Source organism: Barbus barbus, assembly GCF_936440315.1.
Source record: "Barbus barbus genome assembly, chromosome: 7".
In the NCBI taxonomy this organism is placed as follows: domain Eukaryota; kingdom Metazoa; phylum Chordata; class Actinopteri; order Cypriniformes; family Cyprinidae; genus Barbus; species Barbus barbus.
Window position 1 is genome coordinate 6,634,744 of NC_136735.1, and position 19,110 is coordinate 6,653,853.

The 19,110-nt window shown below is 37.7% G+C and overlaps 1 protein-coding gene across 1 annotated transcript; it reads left to right on the forward strand.

Annotated features, from left to right (window-relative positions):
• The first annotated feature begins 1,312 nt into the window (after window positions 1-1,312).
• Window positions 1,313-18,325, forward strand: LOC306872213 (protein PAT1 homolog 1). The gene is made up of 18 exons (XM_079420700.1): window positions 1,313-1,459; window positions 2,175-2,274; window positions 3,351-3,751; window positions 4,794-4,868; window positions 4,961-5,161; window positions 5,466-5,567; window positions 6,975-7,061; window positions 7,159-7,352; window positions 7,437-7,587; window positions 7,801-7,915; window positions 8,116-8,213; window positions 9,236-9,295; window positions 9,593-9,738; window positions 12,649-12,808; window positions 12,951-13,076; window positions 13,191-13,282; window positions 15,083-15,232; window positions 16,039-18,325. The coding sequence occupies exons 1-18, from the start codon at window positions 1,445-1,447 to the stop codon at window positions 16,058-16,060; spliced, it is 2,295 nt and encodes a 764-aa protein (XP_079276826.1). The 5' UTR covers window positions 1,313-1,444; the 3' UTR covers window positions 16,061-18,325.
• Window positions 18,326-19,110: the final 785 nt, after the last annotated feature.

Sequence of the window (19,110 nt, forward strand, 5' to 3'; positions counted from 1 at the left end):
CAGATCAGACCAAAATATAACTTTTTGGTATAAACTCCACTCACCGTGTTTGGAGGAAGAAGAAGGATGAGTACAATCCCAAGAACACCATCCCAACCGTGAAGCATGGGGGTGGAAACATCATGCTTTGGGGGTGCTTTTCTGCAAAGGGGACAGGACGACCACAAAGTATTGAGGAGAGGATGGATGGGGCCATGTATCGTGAGATTTTGGGCAACAACGTCCTTCCCTCAGTAAGAGCATTGAAGATGGGTCGTGGCTGGGTCTTCCAGCATGACAATGACCCCAAACACACAGCGAGGGCAACTAAGGAGTGGCTCCGTAAGAAGCATTTCAAGGTCCTGGAGTGGCCTAGCCAGTCTCCAGACCTGAACCCAATAGAAAATCTATGAAGGGAGCTGAAACTCCGCGTTGCCCAGCGACAGCCCCAAAACCTGAAAGATCTGGAGAAGACCTGTATGGAGGAGTGGGCCAAAATCCCTGCTGCAGTGTGGTCAACCTGGTGAAGAACTACAGGAAACGTCTGACCTCTGTAATTGTAAACACAGGTTTCTGTACCAAATGTTAAGTTATATTTTTCTATTGTATCAAATACTTATTTCATGCAATAAAATGGAAATTAATTATTCAAAAATCATACAATGTGATTTTTCTGGATTTTTTTTTTTTTTATATTCTGTCTCTCAAAGTTGAGATGTACCTACGATGAAAATTACAGGTCTCTCCATTCTTTGTAAGTGGAAAAACTTGAAAAATCGGCAGTGTATCAGATATTTATTTGCCCCACTGTATGTGTAGTCACTTGTTTCACAGCTATTACAAAAAATACAAATAATAATAAATATGTTATTAGATCAAACAGAATTCACAAAATTTATTAAAGTTTTTTGTTGTTGTTGTTTTCAAAACCATTCTAAAGACAACCAGCACTTTTGACACAAATCGTTGTAACTACTAAGATAACTACTGATTCTCCCATTTACCATGGTGCTGAATAATTACATTATTAATACACCATAGTATTATGGCCGTGTAAGTACTTTGAAGAAGTACTCATTACAGTTTCATACAGTTACAGTACTCATACAGTTTCCTCATTCTCACACCATAACGGTATATGTAACGGTATATGGTATATTAGTCAAAAACCTAATGGAATGTGACTCTTTTCCTAAGGGGATTTATATCATAATTTGAAATCACTCTCCTATACCCCAAATTTTGTATATGTTTAACAGGATTCCAAAATACACAAACAGAAACCCGGATATTTTATAACACATAAATGATGGTCACCAATCCAGACTCCTGTAGTGTTTTAAGCGCACTCACTCACGCCGTGTGCATGTCTTTAAGCTCGCGCGCCAGGAATCTTGTGGCGTGTGTCAAGCGCGCGCGGCGTCTCGCGCAGCAGAATCAAACGAGATCATTTTAACACAGACACATGTTCCATTTTCAGGTAAATGTTTTCTTTACAAAGTGTATGTCGAAATTGCTCTTTGCTGTTTAGAAGATTTGCTCTCATATTTTGATGGAAAACCGCGGCTTTGTTTTACGACACTAACGTTAGCGAGCTAAAATTGTTTGTGAGGCCTAACCATCAGTTTCCTCTGGTGTTGACATTGAACAAGATGTAAAAGCTTCTTGAAATCTGTAACATCCTTAGCGAATACCCGCTGTTTTGAGTTTAGTGTGGCCCAGATTTGTGATATTAAACCTTTGGCCTTGTTAGCATGTTAGCGAGGCCGTGCTAGTACCGGGGCAATGGAAACGCACTGGGATCGCTTTCGTTTTCCAAACTTTTTTTTACATTTATATTATCACTCTGAGAGTGATGTGAGGTTTCTTTTTAAATTTATTGTTATCTGCAGTTTCCTGTAACGTTAAATGTTTCTGTACTTTTCTACTCCGTGTTGGAAACAGGTAACGTTATAAACTGTTTCTAAGGAGCGATGCATCTTTTTAGTTGTCAAAAGACCTAAATAATTAAGATTAATGTCCTCTACCACTGATCATGTTGGTTTTTGGTGAGCACAAGGACAATATTTTACCTGTGCATGTGGCTACAGCATCATCTTTCCATAGGACCACTGTTAAGTTGGATCCACCTACTTTATTATGACATGTTGAAAATGTGTATATTTAATCTATATTGCTCCTGTGTTATTTTGCAGTCTTTTGGCGATGACTGCACCCTGGAGGAGGAAGGGTTGGTAGAGGAAGAAGATGAAATTGATCAGTTCAATGATGACACTTTCGGTGCAGGGGCAATCGGTACGTTTTTGTCGGCAATCCTTACACCTGGACTTATGAATTTACTCAACAAAGCCTACTATATCACATTTGTGACCCAGGACAACAAAGCCAGTCTTTTTATTATTATTATTATTATTGAGATTTATACACATCTGAAACCATTGTTAGGATCTGACAATATTTGGCCGAGATACAGCTATTTGAAAATTTGGAATCTGAGGGTGCAAAAAAAATCTAAATATTGAGAAAATCGCCTTTTTAAAGTTGTACAAATGAAGTGCTTAGCTATGCATATTACTAAACAAAAATTGATTTGTGATATATTTACGGTAGGAAAGTTACAAAATATCTTCATGGAACATGATCTTTACTTTATATCCCAATGATTTTTGGCATAAAAGAAAAATAATTTTGACCCATACAATGTATTGGCTATTGCTACAAATATACCTGTGCTACTTATGACTGCTTTTGTAGTCCAGGGTCGCACTTGATACATGGATTTCTTATGCTTCTAAAATGACCAATGGTTAAAACTGCTGAAAAACCTGTTGTACATAATCTATTACATGCAACTGATAGTTTGTACTTTTTAGCAAGTAAGAGGCGCTTTAGTGCAATTGTAAAAATATCCATCTTCAGGTCATGATTCACATGTCTTTTTGCTGTGAAATCTTTTCAGATTTTTATGAAGTAAACATAAGAATATCTGTTATGTTAATAATATTTCACAATTTCAAGAACAATTTATTGGACTAAGCAACTTACAAACTATGAAAACTTCTCACTGATTTACAAACTATGAAAATTTCATGTTTCTTTTTGGTATAGATAAATATTAACAAGTGCACCAAATTGCATATTTTGCTCAGTTTAGGCCTCTGAATAAAATGTAAGAGTAAGTTTTTCTCCTCGAGTATAAGTTTCATATTCTCAGAACTGAGTCATAGTAAATGAGCCATACAAGTAAAAGGTGCATATATTTTGTCTGAAGGTAATGTTAAATTTAAAAAATGTTTTCTGACTATTTTCATGTCTTTAAGTTACATTGGCATTTCAGATTGTAACATCTGCTCGTATGTTTTCCTCTGTAGATGATGATTGGCAGGAAGAGCACGCCCGCCTCGCAGAGCTTGATGAGCAGGTACGAGACGGAGTGCATGGAGCGGGTGACGCCTCCTCCGTTGACCTCCCTCTCGTTGGCAGCAATGCCCACTCTTCGGCCCTCCCTCAACCCTCCTCTTCCTCCCGGCTTTACCCTGACATAGATGAACGGGGTGGCGCTGACCTGGCGGAGTCGCTGACTCGGCTCATCTTGGGCTCGGATCCTGCTATTGCTGGAGTGGGCACCGCCAGGTCAGACAGATCTCACCTTCCTCCGATGCCGTCCGGTCAGGCTCCTCAGCCCTCGGCATTAGCTGAACAGTCTTCTCTGCTGCTGAGCTACCAACAACAGCAGCAGCGCATGTACAGAGGGCCGGCTCCTCTTCCACAGGTTTGTGTGATTGTGTCTCTAACATATTAAGCGATTATTGATATAATTAGTTTGTAAACATGAAAATGCCATCATCAGGGTGTGGACTGCAGCAGGTAACTTTAACAAACAGGTGTTTTAAGGGTGTGGCGATTATGTTACATGTCTACCACATGTAAAATAGGGCTGCACAATTAATTAAAATAAAGCCAAAATTGTCTAATTATTGAATTGCAAAGACTGTGATTTAATAAAAAAATATATTCGCTATATAAGTGAAGCACAGTACTGTGTTCTTTTACATGAGTAGCTCATGATCCAGTGTTTTCAACATGTTGAAATACAATTTCAATCCAGTTTTCTTAGATACATTTTTACATTAAAATTACAATAGTAATATTTGTTTTAATATTTTTATTTAGTAGTAATAATTTTAATTGTCAAAGAAATTAATTTTTTTTTACGTTTTAATTACCATTTTTATCAGAAAAACTCTAAAAAACTAAACTAAAAAAATTATTTTTTAATAAAAATGAAAGAAATCTCTTATTTAAATAAATTATATAAAAACATAGTACATTTACTGTGTGTGCTTCTAATCATAACACCGATATACAACAGGGTCTGAAGCCAGGATTTATTAAACAAATGCATATTTAATTTGAATTTAATTACAGAAAATTAGAGAATCCTCTGTTGGAACTTGATACATGTTTTATATTCTTTGGATTCAGTTTTAAGCTCAAGTTTGACCTCTTTATAATAAAGGGCAATGGGCATTTGGGAATTGCAGGTTTGAATGTTTTTGTTTAGTCTGCCCTATATGAAAGAATCTAGTGTGCACTAAGGTGGATAAAATAACATTTAAACATGCGTAGGAGCCTTCAGGTAAATTTAGTAGTATGCTTGGCTTTATTTTATGATGCGTCAAGTCGTCAATTAAAACGATATGGATTTGTCTCTGTGATATTTATCTTACTGCTCTGAATATTGGTCGTTTATACTGAATATGTCCCTTCTTCCCAATGCCCCCCCCCCCCACCCTCACCCCCACCCCCAATAGATAAACTCTCACAGTATTTGGGAGAACAGTATGGGCTTCAGTCCTGTTGGTTCTGGACTAGTCACTCAAAAAGAGGTAAAGCACTTGTGTATATGAAAAAAGCTTTCTTAAGTTTGCTTGTTTGTCTTTCTGTGCTGTTCTTCTAAACTTCTCGATTAACTGCTCAGGACAAAACGCTTATGTCCATTATCAAAGAGGTGGGGCTTCCTAATCGGCCTCCCGCACTCAGCAGAGAAGAAGGACGATATTTTTCCGAAAGGGTTCCGCCTCCTCGCTCCTGCTCACCTGTGATTGGAAGTCCACCTGTAAGGGCTGTACCTATTGGAACACCTCCGAAACAGCCCATGAGTCAAGTCCACAATCAACAGGTAAGATGTCATCCGAAATGCATTCAAATATTTACATTTAATCATTTAGCAGAAGCTTTTATCCAAAGCGATGAGGACAATAGAAGCAATCAAAACCAACTAAAGAGCAATGATATGAAAGTGCTATCACAAATCTCGGTTAGAGTTATTTAATGCATAAAGTAAAAGTGCACTTGAAAATGTAGTATGATTTTCTAAATTAACCTAAGGAATGTTGATATGTTTGTATTTTAATATTTCTGGATGATGCAGTGATTTACATTGAATTAAAGTGGTTCATTTATTTATTTTATTTTTTTCTCAGAATAATCACCCTTCAGCCATTCACGTGAGAGCGTCTCTGCCACTACGCTACCCGCCTCCCTTCCCTGAGCGTCTGTCCCCCAACCACCTCCTCAGCATCGCTGTGAGTCCCAGATCAGTTCAGAATCAGTCAACTCGAGCAGCCTGACGGTGGTGCTATAATACAGTGAAAAAAGTGCACAAATTTCCCCACTTTCATGCCTGTTTGCTAATGCTTGAGGAGGCTCTCTTTAGGGGACATCTAATGTCACCCTTGTAGGGCTGCAGCGATTAGTCGACGACATCAATTATGTCGATTCTGAAACTGTCGATTAGCATGGAATGCGTCGACGAGTCGCACCTTCAGCCACGCCCATTGCGCGAGCCTGCAGTTATCCCTACATTAAGACTTTTTCTGCCATGTTTCACACAAAACAAGGCTCTAGAGCCGAAGGTAAAGGCTAGTATGGCAACATCACTTCATAGAGTTGCGTTCATAGAGCATTTTATTATTATACAACCGTCAGAACCGCATATAGCCAAACTGACTCCTTCACATTGTCACAACGCCATTCTCGCATTCAAAGCTGCGCTGAATGAACAGAACAGCACGGGACATCGAGTTGCCTGTATAATCATGACGGGTTTAATTCACCTACAGAGACGGAGAAGGAGAAATGATTCGCGTTCATCTTAACATCCACTGGAGCTGCCGTCAGTGCGATCGAGCGAGCTCTCAGACGCGCACACCAAATGTGCTCTCTGCACTCGCTAACAAAGCTTTTCAAGTCATTAGTTGTTTAACTGTGTGATGGATAGGACAAGCCTCGGCTGGGCTCATTTATTTAAAAAGGGGCTGTAAACTGTGATAAAACTTCCCGGTGTTATGCCACCTTTTTGGATTCTGTCGCTCTAGTATCCTGAATGCGGTTGTGACTTCAGCTGCTCATTCATACAGTCAGATATGTATTCAAACAGATGTTTTAATCTGCTGAATAAAACATTTTAAGTCTCTCACCTGTAAGCAACTCCTGTCTGTCCCAAGCAGTAACTGAATGTAAATAATGTGCATTTCTATTGACTGTATTGTATCACTGCCCTGTAATTGTCTTTCTTTCTTATTATTCCTTTCTTGCTTCCTTGCTTTCTTTTTGATTTTTTTTTTATTAATTATTTATTGCTTTTTTTCTCGCTTTTCTTGTTATTTTTCTTTTTATTTCTCTTTCTTTCTTTCTTGTTATTTATTTTTGTAAAGTATTATGATAAAACGTTTGATTTAAAATATTAAAAGATTAATAGCAGAAGTTATTGATTGATAGTTTAACTAAAGAATTCATCCACTGATAAGAAAACAATAAATAGTTTAATTGAAAAATAATCGATAGATTAGTTGACAATAAAAATAATCGTTAGCTGCAGCCCTACTGCCTTGATTTTGGGAGGAAAGCAGTCTGGTTTCATATCTATTTCGAAACTTTTTGAACAGTATTGTAATGACAAATTATGATAAAGGCTTTTTCTGCGCTCTCAGAACTCACCGTTGTCTCATCATCCATTCCCTGCTGGTGTTGGTCCTGTTTTGTCTCAGATACAGAGAGCCCAACTGCTCAACTCTCAGGTATTAGTATACACCATTTAGTGATTCTAGAGCTTCCATCATGTCCTAACCATAGAAACATGACAAACTTTCTTTCTATTTCTTTCTGGTTGGTCAGTTCCCACGTGGTCCAGCTCCCCCATTATTACAGGGAGGTGTCGGGGGTTTCAGGCCATTCTTTGGGCAGTCTGGTCCTAGAATGGGTCCCCATGGGCCACCTCTCGGACATGCACCCATCCGACACAACACCACACACCTCCACCCGCAGCACCGCAGGATGCTCAACCAGAGGATGCAGAACAGAGGCTTGGGGTGGGTACCATCTGTCCTCTCTTTGAATGAAGCCTCACTTTGAAATGTCTCATGTAAATGTTTCTGTGTCTCTCATACGCTCAGTGATCACGTCGAAGGGAGAGGTGTTGGAGACAGGAAAAACAGAGATCCTTACAGCAATCTGATGACTCAAAGAGAGAAGGAATGGGTAGCGAGAATCCAAATGATGCAGCTTCAAAGCACCGATCCGTATCTGGATGACTACTATTACCAGGTAATCACTCTTTTACCCATACTTTCCCAAGACTGAAAAATAAGGTTTTCATTTGAAATGTGTCAAAGTTTTTAAAACTATTTTAGACTTTTAGACAAGGCTTGAGAAATCAGAGTTTGTGTACCATCTAGTTATTTTCTAAAAATTTGGGAAAAATATTGTGTAGATAATTTTATTGCTGGTTAATAATGGCTTTTAATTCTTGTTTTGCAGAATTACTATGAAAAAATGGAGAAGCGTCAAGAGCGGGACAGAGACAACAGGAAGGAGCACACCACCAAACTCATCACTCCTCAGGTGGCTAAACTGGAGCACACTTATAGGCCAGGTAAAAAAACCAACACAAGGCAAAATTACATAAAAAATACCTGTCTTAGCATTCTTATAACTACAAGCAAACCAAAAATTTATATTTTGCAAGCAAAATTAATATTTAGTTGTTAGCGATTTAATTGTGCATTTCTATCTGGTCTATCAATTCTATCTGTTCAAATGGTCTAATACTTTGTGATTGTGATTGTTTCACAGTGCAGTTTGCCGGCTCATTAGGAAAACTCACTGTCTCCAGTGTGAACAATCCGAGGAAAATGATTGATGCCGTGGTGACCACTCGCAGTGATGACGAGGTCAGCACTCTACTCCCTCTGCCATTTACATAGACTATTTTTATAAAACCACTTATGATGCTGTTTTTCAGTAGCCCCTCACTGAAGAACAAAGATCTAGGGGTCCAACCCTAGATGTGGGTTGGATCCACATCTAGGGCGTGGAGATTGGTAGGTTTAGGGGTGGAGATGGGTAGGTTTAGGGATCCAGGGGGGTGGAGACGGGTAGGTTTAAGTCTATTGGCGCTTTTCCACTGCATAGTACGGCACAGTACAGTACACTTTTGGGGGTTTTCCACTGGGTACAGTATCTGTTACTTTTTTTAGTACCACCTCGGCCGAGGTTCCAAGCGAGCCGTACCGTTACCAAAACGTGACGTGTAAACTCTGCTGATCACTGATTGGCTGGAGAGAATCGTCACTGCCTGCGTCATTGAACTTTCAGCACGAGACTCAACAGACCCGCTAGATTTAAATCGGCACAGCTGGCGAAGGATGGAATTCAACTGTTTTGAATGGGCGCACCTTTTTTAACAACCAAAAATGCCCGTGTCGTTGACTGTTGAGGAAGTACAGACGTCCCTCTCTTTGATAGCCGAGGAGCAGATCCAGCGAGAGCTTGGAGCGAAGCGGAATTAAAACGTTTTTCAGGAGTCACGGCAGTAGAGGCGGTGCAACTATAACAACACGTGAATAATCCGCCCACTCTAAAGCGGTACTAAACTGCAGTGGAAACGCAAACCGAGCCGAACTGAGCCGTGCCGTTCTGAACCGAGCTGAGTCGTACCACGCCGTGGAAAAGCGCCATATGTAAGGTTGGAGATCTAACCACGCCCCCTAGAGCTTGTGTTCTGCACTGAGGACCATCTCCTGTTATTAGTTACTTATGAGTGGTCCCATGCAAACATGCAAAAAAGAACTCGACAGATTATTTTTGGTCCTAGTAATGCATTTTTCTTCATGACTAAAGAGTTTATTCAAAAGGTGCATGTTATTGTTGTACCGTTTCTTTGTACCAATGTTCGTTCTTTTGTCATTTTCAGGAAAAAAGAGAAAAGCAAGTGTGGAACAAAAGACGGCAAATCCTTTACACTGTGGAGAAGGTAAGAATAGAGTGAAGTGAAGCTTTTGTAACCACAGTATTATAATAATAATAATAATAATAATTATTATTGTATTCCTAATTGTGGGCTCAAGACTAGGCATTATTTCTACTAGCTCAGTCAGTTCAGTTGTTCAGATTTTATTTTCCCTGCCGAAATTTTTTTTTTCTGGCCACAAATAAATATACAGTTTTCAGAAAGTTATTGTTGAGCCCTGTAAGTAAATCGGTATTCCACGAAATATACTAAGAAGTGTAATATGTAATACAATAATAACCTGTATATTCTGTTATGTAGATGTACAGTCTACTATTAGAAGTGCAAGACTTTGAGAAGAAGTTCTTGCAGACCCCTGAGCACCAAAGAGATGCCCTGCTAGAACAGCATAAAACCCATACGCTGCAGCTCTACAACTCCCTCCGAGAAAAAGAGTGGGACGACCGGTGAGTGCGACAGGAAGAGCCACATGAGTACAGGCACATGAACTAAACTAGTTGAGAAATAGTTTTATGATCATGTTTTTAAATTTGGATTCAAGTCATTTAACAGACTCTTTTATCCAAAGCGATTTAAATTGAGGACAATAGAAGCAATCAATCAACAAAAGAGCAATAATAATGTAGGTGCTGTGACAAGTCTGTTAAACTAACGCAGTACACAAGGTTTTTTTAATATAATAAAAAGAAAACAAGTAGAATGGAGAATGCTAGTGTTATAGGGTGATTTTTATAATATAAACAAAAACAAGTAGTTAGAATAGAGAGAGCAAGTGTTAGAGGGTCAAATGAAGATGGAAGAGATGCGTTTTAGCCGTTTCTTGAAAATGACTTGGGACTCAGCTACTCAGATTGAGTTGGGCAGGTCATTCTACCAGGAGGGAACATTTAATGTAAAAGTGATTTTGTGCCTCTTTGGGATGGCACAATAATGCACTGTTCACTTGCAGAACGCAAGCTTCTAGAGGGCACATACAGGGTTTCCGCAGGGTCTTAAAAAGTCTTAAATTGTACAAGAAAGTCTTAATTATGATTTCAAGAGGTCTTAAATTTGAAAACGGATAGACAAGAATTGCGATATGGCTGAATGTGACGATTAAACTTCAAAAGGCTATGATTTCATTAAATAAACATGAGCTCTGCATGTTCAAAGACTGGTGCTGCACTGCTTTGTGTAGCCTGTTGTCTTTACCGGGAAAACCGTTATATTTGTGCCAAACGTGACACCTGCTGGCAGAGAATTAATCAGTTAACAGGTTAAACTAGTGCGCCTACGAGTTTCACTGCACGATTCAGTCCATTAAAATACATTTAGAATGATCACATAGTTTAAGATATGGGGGCAGAAAATGTATAGCCTATATTTATATAATTTCATATAGTTAATATCACACGAAGAGTGACTTTTTTTCTCCCAAAAATCAGCATGATTACAAATGTGATATTGATTTCAATTAAGTTCAATAAACGAGAAGTTAATATTAAGAGACTTACGTTTTAGACGCCATATTTCGTGCTTTTGCTCTATTTCTATTACAAAAATAATTCCAAACATAGCCACAGCAGTTTCGAGTCTCAGAGCAACATGACAGTGATTCGTTCCTGAATGAATCAAACGTTTAAATGATTCGGTTCAGTCGCAATGGCTCCCTTATAAACACTGACTTACTGTCACCTACTGGCCGTTTTCATTTTACATTTAAAGTATCTTCATTTTTTAAAATAATTTCAAACATCAGTTTTCAACGTTTTATGTTTCAAATATCAAAACATAATTTATGAATTTGTAACTGCAGGTTAAAGCGTTATATGTCCCTCTGAGCTGCATTAAACAATATCAAATACATGTGTAAATACATCTAAATGTGACTTCATATGCATTTCAAAGATAAATTTTGTTGATACTGATTTCATTTGCTTGGTAATAGCCCAAATGCAAGAATTTGACTCAAAAGAGGATGCACACTTTTAGAAAAAATGGCTTAAAGGTAAAAATGCCCATAAAACATGTTGGAAAAGATTCATTTCTATCACTGATGTGAACTGACCACACAGAATATGAAGAATATCAAAAAAACATTCAGGAGTCAGCTGTCCATGGTAATCTTTAGGATACCCGCACAATACCACGCTTGGCAAAATATCGTCTAATTATCGTTATCGATAAAATCATTTTTTGCCAATTTCACACACCCCTAATTCATGTTATTTAATGTATGTAATAATGTATTGATGATAATAGTTAAAATCAATATAATTAATACGTTTGACTTATTCATTTTCTTAAAAATGGTTTAAAGGCTGAAATGTAAAGTTTATCATTTTATAAAACTTTGTGAAAATTTGTATCTGAATTGTAAATTATGCTTTTTACAGTCATTTTACAGTTTAATATTGTACTATAGACATTGCCCTACCCTGCGCTTATCGTATTAATTTTATTTGTGCCGGTCTTAAAACAAAAAAAAAGTCTTAAAGTCATAAATTTGAGCTTAAAAATCCTGCAGAAACCCTGACATAAGACTGAAGTAATGAATTTAGGTAAAGGTGTGTAGAGCCAGTAGTGGTTGTGTAGGCAAACATTTTGTAGGCCTGATCTTCTTGATGTTGAATAATGCAAATCTGAAGGATCGGGCAGTTTTAGCAATGTGGTCTGGCTGTTTTTGAAGGAGTTATTGTTGATGTGCTTAACTGGATGGTGAAATTGTGATGAAACGATGGGTTTGATGGAACCACAAGCTTTTCTGTCTTGGCAAGGTTGAGTTGAAGGTGATGGTCCTTCATCCAGCTAGAAATGTCTGTTAGACGAGCTGAGATGCGAGCAGCTGTCGTCGGATCATCAGGATGGAATGAGAGGTAGAGTTGAGTGTCATCAGCATAGCAGTGATATGAAAAGCCATGCCTCTGAATGACAGAACCTAGTGATGCCATGTAGACAGAGAAGAGAAGTAGGACTGTAACAATTATTTTGATAAACGATTAGTTGGCTGATTATTTATTCGATTAATCAATTAATTGGATTTTTTTTAAAAAGCCCTTTTTTATTTACAAAACCCACTTCCACCGGCTGAAATTGGACGTGCACTGTGGGCAGACCCGACTAATCGATAATTAGAGAAGTGGTCCAAGAACTGAGCCCTGAGGCACCCCAGTAGCTACATGTTGAGTCTTGGACACCTCACCCCTCCAAGATACTTTGAAGGACCTATCGGAGTAAACCTAACTTGTTTTTTTTTAAATAAACAAGCATGTTAAAACAGCATAGTTTTGTGTTGTAGTCAAGAACTGTGAGATATTGCACTGATATTGGTATCAAGGTTTGTGATTGTAACAGACCTACTTTCCACCCTTCTGCAGAGTGAGCGATGAGCAGTGCTTGATGATCATGTCTGTGCGTAAGGGGAAACGCCTCATCTCCAGACTCCTCCCCTTCCTGCCACAGCCCCAGGCTGCTGCTGTTGTCATGGGAATAGCCAGGAACCTTCCAGCTCTGGCCAAGAAAGACAAACAAGACCAGGTATAGTCACAGACGAGTGGGTCTTTTTACGCTTTCAGTGAAGAGAATGAGATGTGGCAAGTTCAATAGGTTATGATTAGCACTAGGAAAAAGGAGTCAGCTTTTAGCCTAAGTTTTCTCATTTTCATGTTCTCTCTCGTAGGTACTGTGTTGGTTGGTAGAGCCAGTGATGGCAGTAATCCAGTCCATGTCGAGTACCTCCCTCACTGACCTCCTTCAGGAGCTGCAGGGCAGTGAAGGACAGCTTCCCCTTGTGCTGCAAAATAAGGTAACTGTCAAATTTTTATTTATTTTTTTTAATGGCAAACTTGCACAGTCTCCTCTGGCTTTTTGTCAAACTAAACCAATGATAATTCAGTAATGTATGTGTTGTGTTTGTCAGTTTGGCGTGACGTTGCTCTATCTGATTCTGAGTGAAGGAGAGAGGATGCAGAGCTCTGATCCCAACTGTCAGCTCATGGACGATAACCGCTGGTGAGCATCTGTCTGTGTATTATCTATTTCCCCTACAGGCATGCTTGGTATTCCACAGGTATTCATGTGTGAAAATGACTAGTGTTGCAGGATTTCATCATGATTCATAGGGCTGGGTTTTGACACAAATTTCATTATTCGATTCAATTCTCATTCACAAGCTTTCGATTTGATTCAATATCGATTATTTTGGATGTATATCAGGTACTCATGCCAAATTTTCTCATGGAAAAAATTCTGAACTGATGCTGAAAAATATACATGCGAGTCAGTTGGTACTACATTACTATAATATTGACTGATATAACTGACTGATTTTTTTTTTTTTAGGGTGTACATCTGCTTAAATTACACTTAATTTTTTATAATAAAAGTTACAATTACATAATTCTACTTTAATTTGTAAAAAAAAAAAACAAGTAAACATTTAAATGGTGGCTGTCATTTAAAAAAAAAAAAAAAAAAAACTACTATATTTAACTGTTTATATTTGCGATTTGTGACACAAAAAAAACAACAACACACGTTTTACCAAATAAAAAGAACGGCACTTTTAGAGTTCATCCCACTCATTGATGTGAGCATAAGTATTGGGACAGTTGAACATAAGGCAGATATAAAAGATTAAAAGCTATTATTCAGTTGCAGATCCCTTGCGCACAGATTCAGAATACAGAAGTAATGATATAACTGATACGACACACTGTATTTAGCAAAATGCCCCTCTCTACAGTTTATTTTTCTAGTTGACTGTTAGAATAAAGAATTTGAGAAGATGCAGTCTAGTTAAGAGATGGAGCACAAAAAGCGGGTACCCAGGACCAAGAATGATACAGACACAAGTAGTGTAGTTCACTCGAGGTACAAAGCTTTATTGTTAGGGTACATTATATGGGTAGTAGTGGAAGTGAAACTTTCAACTCAGCACAAATAAAGGAAAAATACTTAGTATAGCCAGTTAAGGAAGACAACATGTCCCATGATGTAATGCTGCATCCTTATGAGGTACAGAAGAGCACAGGATGTTCAAGAATCTAGAGCCGGATGTCTTGCCTATCGAAACATCCCTTTGCCTTTATACAGAAACTATAAGAAGCTACGTAATATTGCCTTTTAGTCAAGATATATTCTATTGCATGGCAAGCTAAGAGGAAATCTAGTTAGACATTTACATTTCTCTTTCTGAGTCTACATGTTCTTCAGGTTCCAACTGATAAGTATGAGCATAATGTTTATGGTCACCGAATATGTTTTTTCTGAGGTAAATATTACGTTACATTGTTTACAAGCCGTTATATTGACGTCTTTGCAGGGCTGAAACACTGAGCGATTACATGAGACAGGATATGGATTGTAAAGTTGTAATCTTTCTTTTAACTTGCCTTCGGATGTGTAGTTTATTTTGTGCTGAAACTGGTGTTAAATTGGAAGAGATGATCAGTTCACGTCTGTTGAACTGAGGCGCTACAGCGATCTGTCACTCCAGGTTAAACAGCCCCAAAATGGCATTTATTGTTTGAATAGTGAAATACAATGGACAGAATTTGAAATCTGAGACTTCATTTCATATTTAAAGTACCAAAGCACAATGCTTATTGCAATTTATTGGATGGGAGGTGCCCTTCAACGTTCCGTCCATTAACTGAAAACAGGCTAGACTAATCGATTCTTGGGATTTAAGAATAGATTTTGTTCTGTAAAAATTTAATTAAAATCAAGACATCAATATTTATTTTTACCCAGCTCTAATGATTCAATTTGTCCTGTTCTTCATACCAATTTTTTTCATTCTGTTTCCAGGACTGAGTTGGTGTTCTCTGTGACGCGGGAGCTTTTGAAGGTCCCGTCCTCTGCGCTTTCATCACCGCTGTTTACTCCTCCAAACCTAGTGTCACTGTTCTCTCGATATGTGGACCGGCAGAGACTCGAGCTCTTGCAGGAGAAGCTAAAGTGAGTTTGTCCTGTAAAACTCAAGATTTAAAATGGATATAAGACAATAGAACTGATCCATATTTATAAACTCGTCAATATTTGAGATACAGTAATCAACACTTGAAGTGGATCTAAACCTTTAATCAAAGTTGTCCTAAAACCAAAATGCTTTCTTGTCTTAGGACAACTTTGAACTTTTTTGGTCCACTTCAAATGTTGACTACTATATTTACCTGTTTATATTTGTGATTCTAACATAATGAGATTAATGGAAATTAACAACATATACAATGCCCTCCAAAAGTATTGGAACAGTAAAGACAAAATTGCTCTGTTGGCTGTGGAGTCAAGACATTTACAAATATGATTAAAAGATGAATATGAGACAAAACTACAGAATGTCACATTTTATTATTATCCATTTCAACACATATGTTTTACCAAATAAAAAGAACAGCACTTTAAGAGTTCGTCCCACTCATTGATGTGAGCAAAATATATATAACAATTTACCTATAGACACAAAATGTCATAACATTTATACATATGCAAAAATTGCACTTCTATTTTAGAGCAAGTAACATTTATGTGCATTTCAAATGTTAGTTATTTATTTGTATATTTAATATATGCATGAATGCTTGATTAAAGTAAGCATTTTTGCAAATATATAATCACGAGTATTCAATATCGACCAGTCCTGGAATGTTTGGTTATTTGTGTTTAGTGTAAAATAGATGTGATCAAATAAAGAAGAAAAAAAGGAAGAGGTCAGGTTATTTAGGCCTTTTATTGAGATTGACTTGTCTTAATTTTCTTTTCAGGATCACAGCCCTGTCCAGGTAGAAGTGACTTCAAATGTGGCAGTTGTTGAGAGACTGACTGTTAATGTATTTGTGAATGAGCAGTTTTGTGTGTGATATGTATTGGAGGGTGAGACCAGGTCACTTTTCCTTTCTCGTTATAAGAGTCACAATAGATAAGAATAATGTTTAAATGGTAATAATCTGTTGTCCATAGGTTTGTCAATAAAGGCGATCAGGTATATGTATTTTAGCTTCCATTAGGGTCAGCTCTGAGCAGAAGAGCCAGGAAAGGGACCGCAGCGTGTCGTGAGGTTTCCCTGTGAAATGGTTCGATCATGACAACATCCGACCTTATTTATAGACGCATAGATTTGAGGAGAATTTTGCTGTACATTAATATCTTAATTTTCTTATACACTGCAGCTTGTTGTATGTTTGCAAAAGAGTGACTGTGCAAGTGTGTCTGTGAGTTTAAATGAAGGTTTAAACAAAGGTATTCTTAATTTTTAAATATCTTGACATGCCTGTGATGCACATGAAATTAAAACTTTCTATTATACAAAAATTTGTGTATTAGTGTTTTGATCATAGCGGGGTTTCATACACACCTGAAAAACCTGGACTTTTCTAATATAAGTGAACTTCCTCCCAAATTCTCATTATTATATTGCATCATATGTATTTTTCGTACTAATTTTTCTTAGTTAACATTGTTCTCAGAGTTGTTTTTCTCAATGTCACACTGCAAATGCCCACAACACAACCAAATAAATTTTATTTGCAGTGCATTTCTTTCTTTTGTTGTGTTGTGAGCATTTGCAGCACGTGTGTTGTCAAATTGACGAAAGTTGTTTTCTTGTGTTGCAGGCGTGTTTTTTCTATTTGCAGTGCGTTTCTTTGTTTGGTTGTGTTGTGAGCATTTTCAGCGTGTGCGTTGTAATATTGAGGAAGTTGTTTTCTTTATTTGCAGGTGTTTTATCTATTTGCAGCGCGTTGAGCTCTCTCGGCCACCGTACAATGCAAAGAATTATTCTGTAGTAACACCCTGCAGTTCTTATGCTTGAAATAATTGCACTATGAGGATAGTTTATGATGTCTTCTTGTAGGCCTGGACGTTTTGTTCATAATGATAATCTTTGCACATGGACAGAGCTTTTAAGTTAGAATAGCTTGAGAGAGCACAGTTCTAAACACAACGAGGCAGTGAAAGTGATTAGTGAGTAGATGAGTTTACCTATTCTAATGTCCTTAATTTATCTCTGTAGTCCTATAGCCACTTGCTATCAACCAATTTTTCAAGACTTGTAAGAACTTTTAAAAAATCACATGAGGGTATTAGTTATGTATTTTGTGCTGAAGAATAAAGATAAAAATTAAGATTAAAATCGCTTGAGTTTGGGTTCACCACAGACCCAACTTGTTTTTGGCCTACAAAAATACATCATCCTGCAATTTGTAAGCATGGGATGAGCGACGTGAACATGCATGTGACCTAGGGATGTAACGATTACCGGTTTGACGATAAATCATGATAAAATTCCCCACGGTTAGTATTACCGTTTCATATTTTAATTATCATTAAAACCGTATTCGATTACCACGATTTGAACAACTCACGATAAATAAATACTGTCCAGCATAAAGCAGCGTGTAACAGTGTCACGAGCGCACGGCAGCAGAGTTTCATTCTGAGTGAAAACAGGGCGGACAAGCTGGAAGGTTTTAAGAGTGCTGAGGGAATTATACAAATGAATATATCAGTGAATTAATTATATGAATGTACCTCTGAAGGATCTGACTGTCTTCTGAAACGATTCGATGGCATTTTGTTTTCATCTTCGCTCCATGTAATACCTAAAGGAAGTGTTCTTAAACACAATACTGCTTTGTTCGCGGACTTCACGTGTATCAGCTGTAATTCAGCTTTTCCATATAAAGCGCCACCTGCTGTCAGAGAGTGGATTTACAGACACTTATTTGCATTCAGCCTGTGTGCAGTTTCTGTCTGGCCAAAAAACGGACTAAATTTGCATGCCCTGCTGTAAATTTTAACCGGTTGATGAAAAACAAGCTTATGTGGATTCTACACATTTAAACAATTCAGTTTACCTTTATATGAAACTTTTTCAAAGCTTTATTTGAACATTTACATTATTTATTTGAACATGCTATTAAACTGGTGTCAGTCAAGTTGTCATTTAAAATCCAGACCTCATTGGTAATGTTATTGTTTTAGTGATTATGCAAACAAAAAGTCATTTTATTTGCTGTTTGTTGATTTTTAAGTATAAAATTTGGTGAAGTGATTTATGTATCGGTACTTTTTGAACATATCCAGCACATTTTAACAATACCGTGATAATACTGATAACCGTGATAATTTTGGTCACTATAATCGTGATTAGAAATTTTCATACCGTTACATCCCTAATGTGACCCAACTAATATAACTATTTATAAACACACAAGCCACAGTGTCATACAATTTTTTCTATTTTTATTGTTTTTTTCTGTCAAGTATAGTGACCCATACTCGAAATTGGTGCTCTGCGTTTAACCCATCCAAGTGCACACACACAGCAGTGAGTAGTGAACAAATGCATACACACACACACACACACACACACACACACACACCCCCCGCCCGGGGAGCAGTTGGGGGTTCGGTGCCTTGCTGAAGGGCACCTCAGTCGTGGTATTGAGGGTGGAGAGAGCGCTGGACGTTCACTCCCCCCACCTACAATCCCTGCCAGCCGGAGACTCGAACCCACAACCTTTCAATTACGAGTCCGACTCTCTAACCATTAGGCCACGACTTCCCCATTTTAATCCTATTATGTAAAAAATATTAAGTTTTCAATAACTGCATACTGAAGTGAACATTTTATGGGTTGGCTTGGTTTTGAATGTAGTCATTTAGCTGACACTTGTATCCAAAGTGACTTACAAATGAGGACAATGGAAGCAATCAAAATCAACAAAAGAACAATGATGCACTCTAAAAAAAATTGATATATATATATATATATATATAGCACTAAAAATGGTTCTTGGCTCGTAATCATAGGGGAACCACTTTTTCGGATCATC